We start from the raw sequence: 21,839 nt of genomic DNA on the forward strand, positions 1-21,839 counted from the left end.
ACCTGCTTCTTCTTCTTCTTCTTCTTCATCATCATCATCAGTTCCACCTGCTTCTTCTTCATCATCTGTTCCACCTGCTTCTTCTTCTTCATCATCATCATCATCAGTTCCACCTGCTTCTTCTTCTTCATCATCATCAGTTCCACCTGCTTCTTCTTCTTTATCATCAGTTCCACCTGCGTCTTCTTCATCATCCGTTCCACACCTTGGATGGTTGTGAAGAACCGACCACAGTACACTTTTGTACCAGGATGCAGAGTTTGAGACAGACGGTTGATGATCCTCAGGTTCCTCGACCTGCACCTTGATATAAGTCCAGTACAATCCATCTGCTGTAGTGCAAACACAGTTCTTCATGCCAACTGTGTTTGGATTCATTGGCAGAAATCGTCTGCATGGACGGGCTCGCTCCTGTAAATGGGATCAGGTCGAGACTGAGACCTGCAGCCTTTCAGAATGCAGTCCAGTTTTTTTTTTTTTAACTGCTGAACGTTTGTGTCACCCACCATCTTGGATGTTACTTGTAGTGTGTTTTACTCTTCTGATACCACAAGATGGCAGCATAAGCGCCACATACCATAGCCCCCGGTATACTCGTCAGGGTCCTGCAGTATGTGACTTCACTGTCGGGCGGTGGTAAAAGTCTGGAAGCCGGGAATAGGACGCATTTCTACCAAAGAAGAAGAGAACGATGCTACAGTCCCTCAGACACGTCGGGTTTGAGTGGCTCATCAGCTGAAAGGTCCGTGGGGCAGTCTGCCAGTTTGTGGGTCAGATGATTATCTTTGGCGACTCCTCCTTCTTTTGATGCTCGGTGGGCGGAGCTTAATACTCCACCTACTGGTGGGGCAGAAATTCATGCTCTTTGCGCACAGTTCCAGAATAATCTGTCTGCACATTGACGCAAATCACGTCATGTGCACGATGTGCGTTAAGTATTATGGTATAGATGACCCACAATGTTAGAACACTTCTTTAACTTTAAGCCTAATTATTTGTGTTCTAGTCAGTTTCATCATCTCTAACACACAAAGAAATAAAGCAGGTGTATTTACTGTGAGCAGCTTTACATCCACATATATCTTGTGAATCTGGATATAGCCCAAACATATCCAGATATCATTTATAATCCATATTGTCCAAACTTACAGAAATATTGATGACGTAAAAAAGTCGAGCCCTACGATCTTACTTTATATTGTATTATATGCTTATATTGATCTTGTTTCCTTTTTGTGCTTATTTTCTTCACCATAAATAATACTACTAATAATAATAATAATAATAAAAAAAGAGTCTACACTGAATCCATTTCCAGTTGGAGAGTATAGTGATTCCATCTGAAAAGAGGCAAACAGCTGGTTGTAGATTCTGTTTTCAGGTTCTCTGCAAAAAAAAGACCAAGAGCAAATCCTTGTGTCCAAAGTCAAGTGAATTTTTTTAAAGAGGAAGCAGGAGAGGGAAAAATGCGTCTCTTTCATCTCTGAGGTTGACAGGCGGCTCAACACTTGTGAACTGTAGATTCAGTGCAAGACTAAACCTTCACACGTATGAATGGGGATGAATGTGGACAGAAGTTAAATGTTAATGTCCTCTTTTATGACCATCACACTGTTGGAGTCTCAGCAGATGATTTGTGCCAAGGTTATGGACAACAACATGCAAGCAAGTAGGATGCACATGTGCTATTTTTAAAAAACCCACATTGTGCTGCCTGTGCAGATGCACAAAAGACTGAGTGGAGACGGGGAGGGCAGTAGTTGGAGGGGGAGACATTTCCTTTTAAAGCCAAGAGGACAATAATGAAATAAGGGTGTTTCCTACACAAATGAAGGACACATTATGCTTCCCTTTCAGCAATAAGCACAAAAGCGAGTCTATGTCATGTTTGTGCAAATGCGGCAGAGACAGACCCGCGCACACACACACGGAGACACATGGACACAAGGACACACACACACACACACACACACACACACACTATAGTGAATATGTAAAAACAACCACGGTGACATTAGCGCAAACATTCCCACAGTTGCGTTGCCCATCACTCTCGCTTGATTAGTTTCCACCTTTTTTTTTTGCAGATGAATTCAATTCATTTGTGATGAACCGATATGATGCTAAGTGAAAAATCACCTGCTTGAATAATAGTCAAATAAAAAAGTACAATCTGTGAAACCTAAATATGATGGAAATGCTTCACAAACCTCAGCAACGTGTTGTTCAGAGAGACGTGAGAACAGTGTGTGAAACAGTGAAGGCAGCAAATATCTGAGCGTGTTGTTTTTGAAATGGCTGCTCAAAGCTAAGTTGTATAAAAAAGCCAAATAACAGCTGTTTAACATTTTGGATCAGATCATGGTTTTTGAGCCTCGGATCTTTCGAAAAATCCAAAGATAATTTTCAATTTATTTTGTTGCCCATCGTGTCCATAGCATAAAAAAACTCTAAATCACATCTAAAACCATGCAATTTGCTCTAAACATGAACAGTAAATAGCAATTTTCTTCTTTTTGTTTGTTGGATGTTTGAAGGCAGACTGGAGTGTATATAACTTTAAATGAGTTTTCATGTCTGAATCACAGACATCTGGTTACTGAAGTGGGTGCACGAGGGAATTATGGGAACTGTGGCTCAATCATGTCGACTATAACTTTAAACCCTTTGTTTACCAGTATGCACTCATGTCGGCTCCTAGAAATATGCTAATAACTTTATTTACTTCCTATAAACGCCACGACTGGACAGAAATGCACTGATTTTATACTTTTAGTGAATATTTTGCACAATGGCTGCAAAAATGATGTTTCTTTTTACTCCTTATAAATTCAGCCTCTTTTAACAAAGACCTTAAAGTAAGACGATGTCGGATTTTGACGTTAAAATAATGTCTACAGGATCATTTTGATAGAACCTCGATGTATAACTGGGTGAATGGCACCAGAGCCTGAACGATGAAACAGTCTACTTTAAGTCAGATGTAACTGGTGAGTGTCGGGATGCACCTCTCTCAGAGCTTCAGCGTAGGAGCTCATGTCAGTCAGAATGACCAGGACGTGCTTCTCACACTGGTAGGCCAGGTACTCGGCCGTGGTCAGCGCCAAGCGCGGGGTGATGATGCGCTCGATACTGACGGGTCACAGAAACAACAGAGGAAAGTTACACATTATGTACACATTTAATGTCACAACATGAATTGAAATATTCATATTCTGATTTAAGACAGCATCTGATGTCATAACCATTTAGACAACCGGTCCCTTACGTGGGGTCGTTGGCCAGGTTCAGGAAGAGGCAGACATTGTCCATGGAGCCGTTCTCTTCAAAGTCAGACTTGAAGAATCGAGCAGTTTCCATGTTCACCTGAGAGACAATCAAAACCACTTCATTATAGATAATATTAAGGGTGTGAATCACAGGGTGCCTCACAATAAAGGTCAAAGGTCATAAAGTCTATGTATGCATCTCTTAACGTAGTTTTCTCCACATTACCCTGGTGTAAACTCCCCGTTTCATCAAGTTGTGACTGCACCTTCATTTATTAATTTATATACACACATATATATATATATATATATATATATATATATATATATATGTAGATATATATATATATATATATATATATACACACACACAGATATAAAATCTGGATATTTTACCCTGGCGTGTCAAAGGATGGCGCTATATCACCACGTCGATATTTTGTCTGACTGCTAATTAAACAAACATACTGTGAAACTACAGTGATTTATTCTTCTATATAATTAAAGATAATATTTCTATTTATTTTCATTCTTTTCCAAGTAAGAATGTAGAAATGAGCGTATCCACTGAGGAGTCGTGTTTCTCGTCGCAGGAGCTGATAAATCCCTGTGACCTGGCTCTGAATGCCGATCGTTTCCTTTCACACTGAAGACAAAAGCCAGATGTTAGTGGCTTTTCTGTCCACTGTGGACATGTATTTAAGTAAATGCAGGTCAAGAGTTTATATATATATATATATATATATGTATGCAGACAGAGACCTATAGAAGCCAACAGCCATGCAAACAGGTCCAACTCATTTCAAATACTATTTTAAAGACTTTTCTCATTGAATTTACATGACTCACATAAGTGACCCTTTGTGAAAGGTGAAGAGTTTTCAACTTTTAATTCATGCTGCTGTTTTTTCCCTTTACAAAAATTATGCTGTAGGTCTGTCAATATGACACTTTTCTATAGAATTTAATGAAGTGCTTATTTAGCCATCAACATGTATGTGTGAATGACAATTGAGCTTTAAGAAGTGAACGACAAATAGGCAAAGATAAGATCAAGACTTCTTTTTAAACTGTTAACATTCAAAAGGAACGTGTGTAAAAGAAGAAGAAGAAGAAACAAAGTGTTTCTGTTTGAGCATTAAACAGATGTTGGAACTGTGCACGCCGTGTCCTGTTGAAAACTTCATGTACATGTGGTGTCTTGCATAAATACAATGGGGAGGAGCTGGTGGAGTGCACTGGAGTGAAGAGTTAGACCTTTTTTCTGTCATAAACACTGATCCTGTCAGGATCAGTTAGTCCTCATGGAGACCAAAATCTGGTCTCAATGAAGCAGGTGCTTATTTTTTTAAAGAACTGTTTAAGTTTAGCGCTAAGATTTGGATTGTGAACAGGTTTAAACTGGGAGCAAGGCATCAGCTTGTTATAGTTAAGGTTAGGGATGAGGGTTTGTTTAGGCTGGAAGTGGCTCAGTGGTTAAGACCGGTACCCTGCGTGCGAAAGACATCACGGTCGCAAGTTCGACTCCACCCCTGGCTGTTTGTACCCAATTCCATTGTAAGTCGCTTTGGATAAAAGCGTCTGCTAAACGACATGTAATAATAATGTAATGCAGTGTCCTGAGAAGAATAGCTGCGAAACCCTGTGTGTTTTTGTGTGCAGCTACATAGAAGAGAACCTGATACCTCAGGACTGATGCTGTCTACATGGCCGGGGGATAAACTCAGAGGTGCAGAAGTAACAAGAGGGACTTAAAGGTTAAATCACCTGGTGAATAAAAGAAACAAAGCAGGGGCGGGAGAGAAGGGACCATGGGTTAAGAGGGGGATAAGAGACACAGATGGGGGAGGGGGGGTGTGTGTGCTTACCCCCATGGCAGCAAAAACGATGGCAAAGTTCTCTGCACTGTAGTCCATTACATCCTTGGATTTCTGGACCAGGCCGGCCTGGCGACAGATTTGGGCAGCAATCTGCAACAAACAGAAGACAACAACAGGATTTACAAGTTACAAATATCTGCAAACGTTACAAACATGGAACAATGTCAAGTCAGGTTTATGTCAACAAGGCTGGGCTTTGTCACATTTATTATTATTATCATTATTATTATTATTATTATTATTATTATTAACTATTAATCCAATTTGTGAGCCTGCTACTTGAATTATGGCCCCTTTGAAACCCCAGAAAACATTAACCTGGTTTAGTTTTGACTTGAAATGATCAAAGATTAACAAGTATAACAAAGTCAAACCTGTGAAACAATGATTTCACAACATGTCCGTGGCTTTATAGCAGCTCAGCTGTGGCTGGGATAAGAAGCTTCTGATGACTCTCTGAATAAAATAATGAAGTTTAACAATGTGTTGAATTATGATTCAACGTCTTTGATCTGAATCAAAAACAACCCAACATTTTGTCTTACAATAACAAAAGAAAATACATGTAAGAGAAGATACTGAACATCCACAGAGATACACAAAGACATGCGAGAAGGTAGCGGCATTAAATGTTGTCCCTGAGTGCTGATGTGTAAAGGGCTGCAGGGGTGAACACAGAGAATGGAAGGGTCAACATCGGTTTCGAAATCCTCTTCTTTTTAGCTGAACAGCGTCAATAACAGACAACACACATTCAAGGAACCTCAATTGCACTGAAGTGGTTATTTACTCAACACAATGACTTTTCTTTATGGACACATTTATTTCATTATATCTACGACAGAGGCTACATTTTCACCTGTGTATGTTTGGTTGGCTTAGTTTTTTTCTTTCACAAGAACTGAATTAAATGTAGGTCTCGTTAAAGGGGCAGAACCAGGGATGGTCCTTAACACGGTTTCCATGAATGTTGTAATGATAATAATAGTAAGAATGATTTATTTGATTAGGTTAGATATCATTTCATTGATCCCACATTGGATATATACACACACACACACACACACACATATGTATATGTCTGTGTATATATACACTAACCCATACACACACACACACACACACACACAGCTGTAGTCTTACGTTAAGAGACACAAGTCATGCATTGTAAGTGTGAGTGAAGTAAAAAGAGAAGTTAAGAAAACAGAAGTAAAGCAATCACATGTTCCCGTCTCGTCACATTTCGCCACAAACATAAATCACACTAAAATCTTCCATCTTAGCTTTTGGTTTTAATTTGAGCACTGAGGTTTATTTTTGACCTTGAGAACATTCATGCACTCAGTTTTTCCAAACCATTTAGTAGCTGAGCTGAGGTCACTGCAAGTTCAAAAATAAAGACGACTGCACACTCCGCTCCATCAATAGTTGTATTCAAGGTTTTATGTTCATCAAGATTTGTTTCAAAGAAACAAAAAATGACTAGAACAGAATGAAACATCATTTGTAGCAGGTGTAAAACACACAGATCTGCACTACAGTCCCTAGACCACACCATTCTCCAAGTCCTTGATTCCATTTGATTTTCCTGATTCAATTCTCAGTCTTTTCTCTCTCTCTCTTTTAGCACAGATTGCTCGGCCATTTTCAGACTTGTCCAATTTAGACTAGGATCATTGGTTTTATGTCATGATAATTCATTTAAGTTTTTAATTCCCATTTCAGTTGTCTACATGTTGTCATGAGTAGGGATGGGTATCGAGAACCGGTTGTTGTTCAGAACCGGTGCGCAGTCAAACCGATTCCTCGGAACGTTACTGTGCCTGCTTAATGATTCCGCTTATCGGTTCCGCTCGTTACAAATGTGTCATGACGTCACACGCGCGCTGCGTTGTTTTGGTTCAGAACGCAGCAAACATGGCGCCGAGGCAGAAGCGCTCTAAAGTGTGGTTACATTCCTCGCGACAAGGCGGTCACTTGCAACACTTGTAAAGTTTCCATTTTGTCCAAAATGCAGAAACATTTCATTTGCAGGACTGCTACTTAGTGACGACTCAAGCAGCAGCGAAGCTAACGGGATGCCATCTGTGTCGGATTTCACTCCCAGACCACGCCCCCTGCACTGCTCCCCACTCTCCCTCCTCCTCCTCCTCCTCCTCCTCCTCTCCTCACTCAGCTCTCTGCCCACTTTTTGGCATTTTATGGGCAGAGTTAGCCTCAGAAGAGGGGGTTTGAGTTAACGCACACAATATTAATACCGATTGCCATTAAAATCGTCTTTTATGGTAAAGCAGCGCAAGTTTTACATTCTTCCACTCCACTTCTCTCTGCATACAAACATCAGACACATCAAACTCATTTAAAAGACGATTTTGTGAGAAAACAAGCGTAGGTTCAGGTTGGATCCACATGCCGATGTGTCCCTGGTCAAGTTGCTCCTGACGGCTGTGCCCTCAGTGTGTGAATGGGTGACAGATGTGTGATGAAAAAAGTGCTGCACATAAATGTGCTGTATGAATGTGTGAGGTGTGAATGGATGTATGATAGAACGCTAAAGCACTTTGAGTGGACTGGAAAAAGTTCCACATGAATAAAGACCATTTACCATTTGTAATTATTTTGTAGTTTTTCCATTAGAAAAATAAAATGTAGCATTTGATACCAATTATCTGCCAATCGGAAAATACTTCCATGGTGCTGGCAAACTAATACCACAGTCTGTTTGGTGGTCTCACCTCATTGTGTGGCAACCCAGCAGCTGAAAAAATTGGGATCTTCTGTCCTCTGGCGATGCTGTTCATGCCATCGATGGCTGAGATACCGGTCTGGATCATCTCCTCAGGGTAGATACGGCACTGAGGATTGATGGGCTGACCTGGAAAACACACAGAGCATAAGTTTTCACTACAGGAATTGAAGTATTGGGCCTAGCTCAGGAGACAATTGGGATGGAGCTTCAAGTTCTACATTTCTGATTTGGTCGGAGCAGATCTGGCTTTGTATTTCACAGCTGACCAAACTCCACAACAACTTGTAAAATCATGTTCACAGTCCAAATATTTTAACTTCACTTTGTTACTAGAGCTCATCTTTTTACACAAGCCCACCATGAATCTCTTCATGTGGCATCTTGCCATTGAATCCATCCCTAGCACTTCAGGCTCAGTGCTCATGCCGCCTTCAGAGCCAATCCGCACGTCACTGACTTTCCTCGGAGGCATTCAGTGCCCTGCATGCAAATGCTGTCTTCATTCAAGTCCACTGTGGGATCACTTTGGATTCAGTGTAGACTACGATGAGAAATGTTATATATGTTTATTTATTTCGGTCATGACATTTAGATCACTCATCACCCAGCAGTGCAGTTCACACAATACACATAACCGAAAGGGAAAGCGGGAGAAGCCAAAATCTTATCTAGTCCTGCTCCCATTATCATCAGACATTACATTATTTTTTTTTTTACTACATTTGACAAAGAAAACATGTTTCAGCATCAGGTAGCACTCAGAGATATAGTCTAGCTCTAGACAGTCAAATCAGACTCCATGTGTGTCTGTACATGTGTCCATGATATTCCTTCACGTGTGACAGTCTCGACTTGTTGCCTGGCATATTCAACTTCCCAAAAGTCACAAAATGATCCAATCAATAGATGTCAATGCAACATTTTTTTAATTTATTTTTTCTCCGTTTAGTCATCCATCTCATCTGTAGGATTCGCCTCGCTTTGCTTCTCCATTCTTTTCACGCGCCCGAGGGTTGTGGAGACGTCGGAGCGCAGCCCAACCACGACTCTCTTGGACCGCATGCGGGACTCAAACGCACGGATTACCCACTGGTACCTGTCCAGGCAGCCGCTTTACCGTCAGCCATGTCCCTGGGCGGAACCATGACACTGATGGTCACGGAGCGACCGCACAGAGAAGCCTCCGTGCTGATTCTCTTATGATTGGTCACATACCCACACAGACAGACAGACAGACACAGTTATGTGAGGAAACATACCCATGATGTCCAAGTAGTCCTCGGCCAGAACACTGGGCCCACGGTCGATGGGTTTGCCTGAGCCGTTGAACACGCGCCCTGAAAAGAGGAAGAGTTTCTCCTTTGAGTTGAGCAGAAATCAAGTCTAATGTTTGATAAATAACAACTATGTGGTTTATGTGAAGTTGAATTCAAAGATAATTACTAAGAAACTCTTTATAAAATGCAGTTCATTAGATGACACTTCCAACAGCATCTGATCTTTTCTGTTCTGTGTCAGAGTCTAAAAACATGAAAGTGCTTCTGATGGCTCTTGTCGAGTCTACAAGTAACAAGTAGAAGTAATTAGAAACTCACAGACGTGATTAATGATGCTTCAGAAACAAAGGCAGGTTTACTTTCCACGGCTGTTCAAATATATGTAACCTTGTGCTGTACTGAGATAATCGCACTGATTCAGACTTTCAAGAGCATTCAGAGAAGGTGTGATTCAGTTCTGCTGCTTTAACCATTTAATGAGGAGAATGAAAACTTTAGGAATATAATAATCATTTTGGTGGAAAATGCTGTCAAAATACTTATACAGTATTCAGCACGGTTTCAATGTTTCATTTTTATGTGAAAAATATCTGCTGTTTTTTAGTGTAACTTGTCATGAATAAATGTGGATTGCGTGTTCATCACATACCCAGCATGTCCTCCGACACGGGCGTTCGCAGGATATCACCAGTGAACTCGCAGGCAGTCTTCTTGGCATCGATGCCGGACGTTCCCTCAAACACCTTCACAAGTTAAACACACAGAAGCAACGGTCACTCACAGGACCATCGTTAACGGTTGTAAATACAGACCTGGTCGTTCTCACTATTTTATCAATGAATCAATTAGTCAATGTTGAAAAATATTAGCTGATGATTCATGACACGATAATGTTCTCATAATTCTTATTTTGCCCTCAAACCAAAAATAATCAAAGCTTTTACAATAAGGAAGCTGACAAACCCACCCAAATCAATGAATTGATTATTAAAACAGCTGAAGATGAATTGATTATTAGTTGCAGCTGTAATTAAGACTAGTGATGAATGGTCAAAATCACTGGATCACATATTGCATAATTATGTTAACACTAATTATTAATTATGCCTACGAAACAGCTTGAAATGGCAGTAGGAGGTCAATATATCAGCAGGGATTCACAGTTTAAAAGATCTAAAATGAGCGTGGTATCGTCCAGTGAGCACTACATTCACGTGGGTTAGGGTTATTCCCTGAGCAAGGTAACCCCCATTGCTCCCCAGGGCGCTACTCAGTGCCCACTGCTCCTAATTCTAGGATGGGTCAAATGCAGAGGAATAATTTCCCTAAGGGGATTAATAAAATTAAAAAAAATCTTACTGTAGGTTCAGTTCCTGAGCTTCATCACAAACTCTTGTCTTTGAGGTAATCAACCCTCTATCTGACCTCACCATTTTGTTGTGCAATATCAGTTCCAGTATAATGACAATAAAGATCCTTTCCTTTCCGAGAAATAAACTGTGGGCTGTCAGGGCCAGCAGGGCCTTCTCTGCTGGCCCTGACAGCCCACAATTTTTTTTAAATTATTATTATTGTTGTTATTTTTAATAATGAAATTAATGTGTGTCTGAACGTGTCTGAATTAAATTACTTTTTCAATATGTTATGATTATATTTCCAGAAAGAATATGGTTATTTTTTGTGAAGCTGAGCTGGATTTTCCTGGATGTCATTAAATGCATCATAGCTCCGTGGACCTGCTCTAGTAGTATTGCTGGCCTTTTGTTGAAGCTGCCATTTTCCTATTTGGTTCTAACTTTGACTGACGTGTGTCGTCATCCAATCAAAATGTGATGCATAGTGACAGAACGCCCCAGGCCCAGCGATGTGTCTGGCGCTAGCCCCCAGTGATGTCATCAACGACGTTTGAACCTTTGGCGGGTTTTGAAGTAAACTATGATCACTGCATTAACACCACCGATCCATCATGATCTCCTTCGTGTGCACTTATTACAGCGATCGTTTGGAGAAAAGAAGGAAATTATTTCAAGAGGAAGACCTACACCCAAGAGGTACATCATTTACCGTAGTTGGAGTGTTAATGATACATTTATAACATTTTTTAGAAGTGGTGAGGACAAAAGTGTTGATCATAAATAGTGCCAGGGACGTGTTCCCCGCGTAGCTGACGCCTATGCTTATGTGGAAGCTTGTTTTTGTGTCATATAGTGACATAATGGAAGATGTGGTGGTAATGATGCAGTAGCCTATAGATGCGCAGTGGTGTGTGTGTGTGCTATGGCGTGTTTTTTTTTTTTACTGAAGGCCCTGACTGAAACCCCACAGTACGCTACTAGAAAAAAAATATATATCTACACAGAATGAGTACTATTAAGCTATAGCACTACAATCTTCTTTCAAATCATGTGTAGATGAATGTTTGTTGAGATATTTATAATAATAATAATAAAGATTTCAAACACATTGGCAGCTGAAGGAGCAGTCGGTGCATCAGCCAGCAGCCTTGATCATATGGGCATAATGGAGGTTTATAACAAAGGCACTCACATGAAATCCTGTTTCTTACCTGGACAACTGCTTTGCTGCCAATCACCTCCAGGACCTGCCCACTTCTCTTGGTGCCATCAGGCAGAGTCAGGTGGACTATTTCTGCGTATCTGGGGAACTAGTTCACAGAGATTCAACAGCTGTAATTTATATCTCTAGTACAACAAGCATCTGCAAATACTAGACAATAAAAGTTTACTGAAAACACGTCCATAATGTTAAGTGAGAAGAAAAAGCACTGGGTTGTATATTAGGGGGAAAAGAAAGAACTGATACGATCTGTGAACTCTGTAAAGACCCTTGCTCCACCATTGTCCAGTGACCAGAACATAATCACTGTGAGGAGGTATTTTATTCGAGAAGAAAGGAAAAAAATGCACAACAGACGAGCAGAATGTTGTAGCTAAAGCTGAATTTTAATGAATCATGTTGTGGCCAATTGATTTCTGCGTTTATGGGGAGCAGAATGTTTCTTACAAAGGTTCTTTTTAAAAAGACAGCAGATTGTAAAGGCATTAGCACAAATGTGTCACTAATTTACAGATCATGGTGAGTTCACAGCAAATGCAAATCAATTTATTCCACATAGATTACAGATAATGTCAACAAGGACTCAAGGAGATGCACCTTTCAATTCCATAAGGCTAACCCCCCAAAAACAGGAAATTATTCCTCTCGCACGCGATATCAGAAACAACTGGTGTTGGAGTTCTGTCAACGATTGCATGTGTGAACCCACAAACATTATGACATTACATTTAAATGGGAACTTGGAAGTGGGAGTTGTGGGTGACATTCCCCAGTCAACTCATTCAAGCTGAGAAGTTCTACATGGTTTTTAGACCTTCTTAGTTGGGGGGTGGAGTGGCTCAGTGGTTAAGACTGGTACCCTGTGTACCGCGTGTGCAAAATACATCATGGTCGCAAGTTCAACTCCACCCTGGCAGGTTGTAAATAAATCAGGTTGTTCATCTCCAGGAATGTCTCAGAGACATTAAGACCTGGATGACCTGTAACTTTCTACTTTTGAACTCAGAAAAAACTGAGGTCATTATACTCAAAACACCTCAGAGAAAAACTTTCTGACCACATTGTCACTTTAGATGACATCACCATGGCTTCCAGTTCCACTTAAAATCCTGCTCCTCGCATACAAAGCACTTCATGATCAAGCCCCCTTCATACCTGAAAGACCTTGTTTTACCTTATCACCCCAACAGATCACTTAGGGCCCTGAATACAGGTTTATTTGTTTCAGTTGATAAGAGCAGAATGTGCCAGAGCCTTCAGTTACCAGGCTCCTCCTCTCCTGTGGAACCAGCTCCCAATGACAGTTTGGGAGGTGGAGCCTCCCTCTGTATTTAAAGGGGACATATTATACCCTATTTCCCCCATTGAAATAGTTCCCTGGTGTCCTAATGAACATGTCAGTGACATGCTTTGGTCAAAATACCGTAAGGATGAAGCCTCATAGCAGTTCAATAACCCTGTTAGACCCGCCCCTTTCAGAACACTCAGTTTTCGTGCATGGTCCCTTTATATGCAAATGAGACACAGGCAAACACACACACCCACTTCTTCCAGGGGGTTTCTGATTTGTCCTCTTTGCAGCGCTTTACAACTCTATTCGTCTCCCCCTCCCTCCACTAGTTCCCTGACAATATCAACATGGCAGCGTGTGCAGAAAACAGCGAGAGTGCCGTCACAGGAAGAGACGTCCAACTGTAAATCAGTTAAAAACACTTAGGAACAGAACCACTGATCGCCACCGCTGATCGCTGTATGTGACTGTATCAGACTGAGTCTGTGCTCCGGTCATGGAGGACGTACTGAACAAATATTTTTAATTAGGACGTGTCAGAATGGTCAGTTGCTCTACGTGACCTTTTCTTCTTTCCACTGGCCACAGTCTGATGTGAAGTGGTGCGAACACACGTTTGCTGACTTTATCCGGCACATTAGCTTCATATATAAAATCCTCTGTAAAACACTGTGCTCCACTGTGCAGCCACCAACAGCACACTTGTCCCTCCGCGTTGACATAATACCGCTCTTCCTCCCTCGCCTGCACTCTCGCAGGGACAAGGTGGAGCTAAGGTGGAGCTAAGGTGGAGCTAAGGTGGAGCTAAGGTGGAGCTCTCCAAGTAAACTTACTGGTGGGCGGTAACATTCGCGGTGAAATGCGCATGCTGCCGTCATAAGCGCAGGGAATTCAACATGGAGTGTTTTATGGCCTATACTTACACTAAGAGGGACCACGAAAACATGACTGAGTATTCTTTTTCCACACTTTGGCGACTGGTAGGGCCTCCAGAGTCCCAAATATAGGTATTGAAATGATTAAAAAGTTGATTTTGCATAATATGTCCCCTTTAAAGTTAGACTTAAAACCTTCCTCCTTTTTTCCAGATATTTGATTCTGGTTCTGTCAGGTTTCTTTTTCAGGCTGACACTCTTTCTCCTAAAGGCACTGCAGAGGTGTGGTTTACCTTTTAAATCCAAACAATCTGAGACTGAGTCAACTTCAAGTCTTACATACTTTAAATTAAATAAAATAAATTAAAAGTTAAATGTCCATCGTTCCTGGCACAAGTAGGCACAATTGCACAGACTGATGCTTTTTTGCCTAAACGCTCTATTATATACACATTTATTTATTTTTTGTTACAAAGGACATTGTTTGATTGCACTGTTCAGATAATAAAAAAAAAGAATTGTTAAAATGAACACTTTGTGTGTTCCAGGTCAACACACCACTCCTTTTTTGTTTTAAAGGGGTAAAACCGTTGTTTTTATCTGACACTATGTGGAAAATGTGCCATTCATTGTCTTACCTTCACATTATCCAGGATCACCAGGGGGCCATTTACACCAGACACAGTAGAGTAAGCTGAAAGACAAGAAGGCAGATATTTGAGGGCTAAATTAAGGGCTACATTTATCGTCAACTAATTTGACAATCGATAAATTGGTTTGAGTGTTTTTTTATAAATATCTGATATCTGGATTCCCTCCCTCATATAACAAAGAAATCACTAAAACTGAATCACTTTGGTTTGTGGACAAAACAAGATCATTTAAATCAGGGGTCGGCAAGAAGGTTCGGCCAAGGGGCCATCATATCTTCTCATCCAAACTATTCAATATTGAACTAATATTGAAGCAAACTTGACCAACAGAACTGGCTTGAATTCATCTACCGGGTCGGATATTAATGCTGGCGCGCCAGTTTTGGCCACAGAAAGAGAAAAGATCCACTTTAATTTAAATGAATCATTATTTGCAGCTCTTTTACATTTAGTGGTTCATTTCTTTTTTTCAGGGAGGCCACAGGACAGTCAAACAAGACAGACAATACTGACAATATTGGCTTGTCCTTGTGTGGCTGAAAGCCACCAATCAACATGAAAGCATGGAGACTTCCTTCCTATATGGTTAATAATCACATGCTGACCTTTCACGGTGAGACTTAAACAGCTTTCACCCACTTCCAGACCCAAATGTCAAAGGCAAATGTCAGGATAAAATGCATGAGATTTACTTGTTCACAAATGGTTAAGTACTGTTACACAGGCACACTGTTAGCCCTCAGCCTTGTAATAATAGAGCACTAAATGAAGGGTCATCACCAAAAGAAGGTTGGTGGGTATAGCCTGTGGCCTTCCCCAATATTAAATGATAATAACTACATTAGGATGTACTGAAAGGACATACTCATGTTCAATGAAGACTGCACATCAAATATTGCAGCAATGTCGCACACGCCTGCCATTTCCCTGAACTTCAGCTGCTGTGTATTCCTTTAATTATCACTAAAATGTAACAGGTATTCACGTCTTTATTTGTGCGTAAAAGAAACATTCCAGTGGTTTTGCACAATCAGTGCAGTGAATCCTGTGTCCTTACAACTCACATTACCCCTCGCCATTTCACAATTGATGCGATTGGTGCTGTGCATTGGTACTTTTAATGAGTTTTTTTCTGAAGTCCAGGCTCTCTCAGGTTTCAGTTCTGTGATCAAAATCAACTCGCACTGACATGGAAGTCGCTTCCTGCAGCCGATACATTATATTGTAACAAGTGTCTGTGTTGGGTCTTGTTAAAGTTACTTTGAGGGTTTCAATCATGTAATAGCAGTGACGTGTTAATTCGGCCAGGTGAAGGTTTGAGGACACAGTTTTTCCATTAAGCTGCAAAAGGACGTCGTATTAGGACTCTGAGGTGTGACAGTGATAAACCTGCGACTGGCTATGAGGAAATAGGACAGAGACAAAGTACAGGGTTTTAATGGAGGTACTGACGAGGGATGGGCTATTCTAGCAACACTATTCTAATATCCAGTGGTATTATTTGTTGAATATTCTAAACTCCAGCACATCAAAGCCAGTGAAAGTAAATTCAAAGATCCTGGTAAATCATATCACCTCTGCGGGATCCACAGCATGTTAGGCTGAGGTCCTATCCACACAAATGGAACGAAAGGTGAACAATCTTTCTCTTGGTCAGAAAAAAAGTCAGAACTGTAGAACAGACAGAATTGCAGAGCTGCAACTAATGATTATTTTCATAACCGATTAATCTGACGATTAATTGTTTGGTCCATAAATATCAGAAAACCTTAAAAATGTTGATCGGTGTTTGTCAAACCTGGAAATGATGATGTTCTCAAATGTCTTGTTTTGTCCACAAACAAAAAGATTCACTTTAAATGATTTGTGTTATCCAGAGCAGAAGAAATGAAGAAAATAATCACATAATAACAATCGGAAATCTTGTTTTAATCATGAAAAAAGCTTGAAACTGATTAATCGATTATCAAAATAGTTGTCAATTCATTTAGTAATTGAATAATAATCGATTCATTTTTTTCATCTTTTTAATAACATAAGGCTGGGAGATGTGAGTCATAAAGAATATCTGGATATTTTTAGACTGTATATCCATATACGAGATAAATGAGGACATAAAGCTGCACACAGGTCGTTTCTCTGTATACAGTATATTATTTAATGTATAGTATTAAGTGTATTCCACTCATTTATTCAATATAATGTGATAATTATCAATGCAACAACCTTTAAAACCAGGAAAATTCATCAAATACTTTATCACAACATGATGATAACCAAAATATAAGACCAGATCGTCTTATTATATAATATTGTAACTGATCAAATACTCATGCTCTTCCCTAGTGTCTGTGCACCAGCACCAGGAAACAGTTCAAGGATTCTTGCACTTACTGAAACAAGGAACAGATTTCAGCCACTGTCTGTGTCAGGCTCAGTCAAACCTGACTATGTGTCAGTGCTTCATACAATATCCACACAAGTGGACACAAACTCACAAGACTACTTTATAATCACACAAATCTCTTCCTATAAATGCAGAACTCCTTCAAGTTCATGAGGATTCTGCCAACACCGCCCAACACTAGCCCTCTGCACATCTGCAGAGAGATGGGACTGAAGTGGGTGGGAACTGGAGATGGCAGCATTGTTTCCACTCCATTTTCCATCACTGTCTGCTGTTCCCCTTTATCTGTGAACTGTCAGTCCCATGGCCGATATCAAAGACACGAGGAAATTAGAGCAGACTGGTACAAATGTACAGCTCTAAAGCTTAACGGGGGGTATTCTCTATGCTACTAATTAAGCTGGGGGCCAACAAAGTACCCTGTCAGTGTGCTACAGTTGAGCATCCATTATATTATGCTATATATTTGTATGTGTGGGAGGCACCTTACAATACATGTCCTACATATAACATGAACTCTAACTAGTTTATAATCCTGTAATGAAAATAAGGGCATAGTTTCCAAACAGGAATTATTATGGTAACAAAAGCTTTCATTAAAATTCCATCAAATTTTCAAAACATTATGTTTTCTTGTGGCCGAGCCTTTTTTCCTCCTTCAAAGGGCAAATTATCCGTGTTTGCCATGTTTATAAAAGGACTTAATAGCTACACTTAGCCTACAAATTGCTCACAGATCTCAAAAGAGATACATATGGCTATTTCCTGAAGGGTGATGATAATGCCGCAAGGAAAATTGGGCTACATAATTATACAGTAACCTCTTAGAAATCCATAAGTCAGTGCATCCTTAGGTAGAGCGTCAGTAATGGTGGTGGTGGTGGTGGTGGTGGGGGGCTGGTACTTTTGACTTCCTTCATTCACTTCACTTTAACGAGCACAACATCAGACACATACTGTACATGGATTTTAAATCTTCTTTTTCGTTGTTGTTCAAAGATATTAATGGAAGTAGGAAACTCATTTAAAACATCACTGCCAATGGGGACACAAGGAAAAACTGATTTTACCCACAAACAAGACTCAGCTCATAATAATCCATTCCAGCTTAAGTCTTTGATATCTTGAGAAAATATTCACCACTTTATCTCATTAGATAGATTTGTCTGACTGGAATCTACAGTTTGTGCTGCTTTCAAAACTCTTCATATCAAAAATTTGACATCACAGCACACAGGAGCTGTTGATCCACCACTAGCTCCATCTGCAAGTTCAAATTTGTTATTTTGTGACTTTGGCGCTTCATACATTTCCTGTGCATTTGGCAGAAATGGACCAAACCAGGAAGAAGAAGAAGACCAGCAGCTCCCGTCTCCCCACAAGCTGAGAACAAAGATCCTCTCTATGGGCGCGGAAGAGCGAGACGTAAAAAGTGAACATATGTTTACGAGATCGTACACTTATGCAGATGTATATTTTATTAGCTATTATTAGCTATTGGTGGGAACATGAGTCCCCCTGCTTGCAGCCATTTTGACATGATGGACAATTATTTATCTGCAGTTTACCACACAAAGACCTTATTGTCAAATTTAATTTATTAACAATATCAATTTAACTATAAGCAGTCAATTGAACTAAGTGTAAAAAGAAGAGAAGTCACAGAGAGTCATGTAGCGCTGTGTTGTTCTGAAGGTCACTAAATCTAACCTCTGACCTCCAATAACATTGGACAATGTCAAAATGCAAAATATTTCCACACGTGTGATTTCAGAGAAGCAGGAGGGGTTTTGAGATTGGTTCATGTGTCACCTAAATCATCAGTTGCCATGATTACTATTAGTGGGCCGCAGCTGTGGGTTAGAGGGAGGAGATCATGGCATCTTTTCAGTCACATTCACACCTATGGTCAGTTTAGAGTGTCCAATTGGACTGTGGGAGAAAACTGGAGAGAACCCACACACACATGGGGATAACATGCCAACTCCACACAGAGAGTACTTGAGGTGAACTGGGATCCAAACCTATGACCTTTTTGCTGTGAGGAAACAATGTGAAATAAGATATTCCTAACAACTTCCTCAGCCATTTGGTGACACCAATCTAGAGTGGGGATGAGAAAAATGTATGAGGAGTAGTTACAGAGGGATTAACGCCACATAAGCAATGTTTCAGAAAATGTCTTCATCCACACTAACAATATATACATGAAAATGTAAGAAAAATACAGTTTCAATGTGTTTCAGTGTACAACAAAAAAACTAACTTGTGTGGACGACCCCTGAAGGCACTATACTGTAGCCCATTTATTAAAAAAAGAGGAAAAGAGTAAAAAAGTAAGTTTGCTCTCTCATTTCAAAACATAACAATTGCTCAATGGCCTATATGTTCACAAGGTGTGAAGTGGCAACATTTCCCATTAGGTTTGGAAAACTTTTTCCACCACTCTTTTGCTACTTCAGTTCAAGTGTAGCAGTCCCCTGGTTTGGCATGCAACAGTAGTGTGGGTCACCCCACAGCCTGTTCAGCTGCCAGAGCTCTTTGTGTACAAAGATGTTAATTGGTCCTAATCCGCCACTCAAAGCTGTTTTGGTAGCCTGACCTCGCACCCTGAAGGACACCTTGGTGTGAAATACTAAAGAGCCCATTCAAGTGCCAGAGAAAAGAGGCACAGAGCATTCCACCACAATTCAATTTCCCAGCTGAAAGAGAGGAGAACTGGAGGGAGGAGGAGGAGACTGGAGGTTGGATGGCAATGAGGGTGCATCATCGCTCCGACAATAAACCAATGCTACAAAGCAGTGGCTGCTGTGATGTGCAGCCTCACAATCACGCCTCGGCACCTACTTCAAGGGATTCCCACAGCCCCGCTGGACATGGGAATGCTAATTGCCTCTGTCCCTGCAACCGACTCACCCCGGCCTCCTCCATCCCTGCAACCGACTCACCCCAGCCTCCCCCGTCCTCACCTCAGCACATACACAGCCAAACACATGCAACAGCGAGTCCATAAAGTTACTTACAGTCCTCCGACTTCTTGTATCCTTTACTTACATTTCATCACCATGATCCAAGTATATCCTTCTGTCAAGCTTGTTTGTTTATTTATTTATTCATTCATTCATATGTCTCATTGTGATGCTACAGTTAAGTGTAGAATATTTGTACATTACTTATAAGGTAGAGACGCACCAAAACATTTAGGCTGAAAGACTTTTAACATCGAAACAAAGCGATGGAAACAGGATGTTGTGATGACGCATGGACAGGACACAAGTACATGATGGCCACGTTCCATTTAGCTTCCTCAGTCTCTGGTAAGGTTGGGCAATATATGGATATGATATCTATATGGTGACATGAGACAATATCTGGTCTTATATATTAGATATGGTCAAATCATGATAAAGTATCTTTGATGACTTTTTACATTGATCATCATATTTATTATATTGAACACATTTGTGAAATACACTACATATCATAAATGAACACTGATCAAAAGCACATGGAATTGTCAAAATGATATTTAAAAAAAACATCACATTCATTTTAAGCCTAATTATTTGTGTTATAGCCGAATTTGACTACATTTACAGTCAATGTCATTGTTTCTAACACACGTAAATATCCTTCATTTAAACATTAAAAAGCCAAAGAAATAAAACCCCGTATTATCTGAAATGATCGTGTAATACAGCCCATAATATTTTGGAGTGTATTTACAGTGTATTGTCACTCTCCTTTGAGAAGCAAAAACCATCTTAAAAGATATTATATTTGATAGAATTTATATTATTTATTTGTATTATATATATCCTTGATATGGAATTATATAAAAAGCACATTGTGATAAAATGATTTTCCCACATGAGCATGAAAGCTAAATGTGGGGAAACAAACTTGAAACTCAAGCCTCATCTCCACCATACAGAAGAGTCTCAGATTGTCAAATGGGAAGGGAACCAAAATAAATCCTATGATTTGACTTGTACAGCAGTTGTTTTGGGTGTACTGAATCCTTAGACTCATTCATTAAAAAGATTAGTTCAGTACTTCCTGCATGACGGGATCCCAGACTTCGTCTGACACAGGCACTGAACTGAAATACGGTGGCAGGGTCTGTGATGCAGCTTGCTGCTCGCCATCGCAAAATACACCAGACTCTTCTGTTAAATGATGAGATTTAAGACATTTCCTTGGTAAATGTTGGAGATTAAAGCAATTTGTAGTGTTGACACTCTCTGACCAATCAGTGGACGGCAGTCTGACAACGTCACACTTTAGTATCGGCTAAGCTCACTTGGAACCTCAATAATAAAAAAAACATAATAATAATAATAATAATAATTGTGATAATTGATTAGAATGCCAAACATCGGATTATCCAAGTACCATCTGAACAATTGTGGGATAGAAGATATTGACGTAACCTTTAGCAGAAAAGAAAATCTAAAATAAATGAAAACTTTTTTCTAAAAAGAACAAACAGGACTACACCAACACAACAAACAGGACAATGTGTTCCTTTTTCCTAAATTAAAAAAAGTTGCTCGGGTTTGGGAAACACAAGCACAACAAAACATCAAATCAAGTTGTCACACTACTTAAACTGCTTTGTACTTTCAAAGTGGAAATAAAAGGAACCAAAAGACAGAAGCGCCAAGCTGAGGGTTTTGTTAACAACTTTTAGAACATAAAACCATTCTGAAAAAGGGGGCTCAATTTTTGCAACACATTGAGCTGGGCTATTGAACCCTGCAGGTACACGGGTACTCTGTAGACACAGGACTCCCTACCTCCCTGCACTGACCGTCATCTGCCATGGCCTGAGTGTGACTGTACCAGCAGAGAGGGCTCT

At 40.2% G+C, this 21,839-nt stretch overlaps 1 protein-coding gene across 1 annotated transcript in view; it reads right to left on the minus strand.

Moving 5' to 3' along the window:
- atp6v1ba (ATPase, H+ transporting, lysosomal, V1 subunit B, member a) overlaps positions 1 to 21,839 on the minus strand; it is a 31,388-nt gene that overhangs the window by 3,180 nt on the left and 6,369 nt on the right. The window contains exons 2-9 of the mRNA XM_044017906.1: positions 14,557 to 14,612; positions 11,742 to 11,840; positions 9,825 to 9,918; positions 9,158 to 9,235; positions 7,885 to 8,024; positions 5,138 to 5,239; positions 3,269 to 3,366; positions 3,009 to 3,132 (exon numbers count right to left, since the gene is read on the minus strand). Of these exons, the coding sequence (XP_043873841.1) occupies positions 3,009 to 3,132; positions 3,269 to 3,366; positions 5,138 to 5,239; positions 7,885 to 8,024; positions 9,158 to 9,235; positions 9,825 to 9,918; positions 11,742 to 11,840; positions 14,557 to 14,612 (791 nt within the window). The remainder of the gene's footprint in view (positions 1 to 3,008; positions 3,133 to 3,268; positions 3,367 to 5,137; positions 5,240 to 7,884; positions 8,025 to 9,157; positions 9,236 to 9,824; positions 9,919 to 11,741; positions 11,841 to 14,556; positions 14,613 to 21,839) is intronic.

Source organism: Solea senegalensis, unplaced genomic scaffold (assembly GCF_019176455.1).
Source record: "Solea senegalensis isolate Sse05_10M unplaced genomic scaffold, IFAPA_SoseM_1 scf7180000016018, whole genome shotgun sequence".
Taxonomy (NCBI): domain Eukaryota; kingdom Metazoa; phylum Chordata; class Actinopteri; order Pleuronectiformes; family Soleidae; genus Solea; species Solea senegalensis.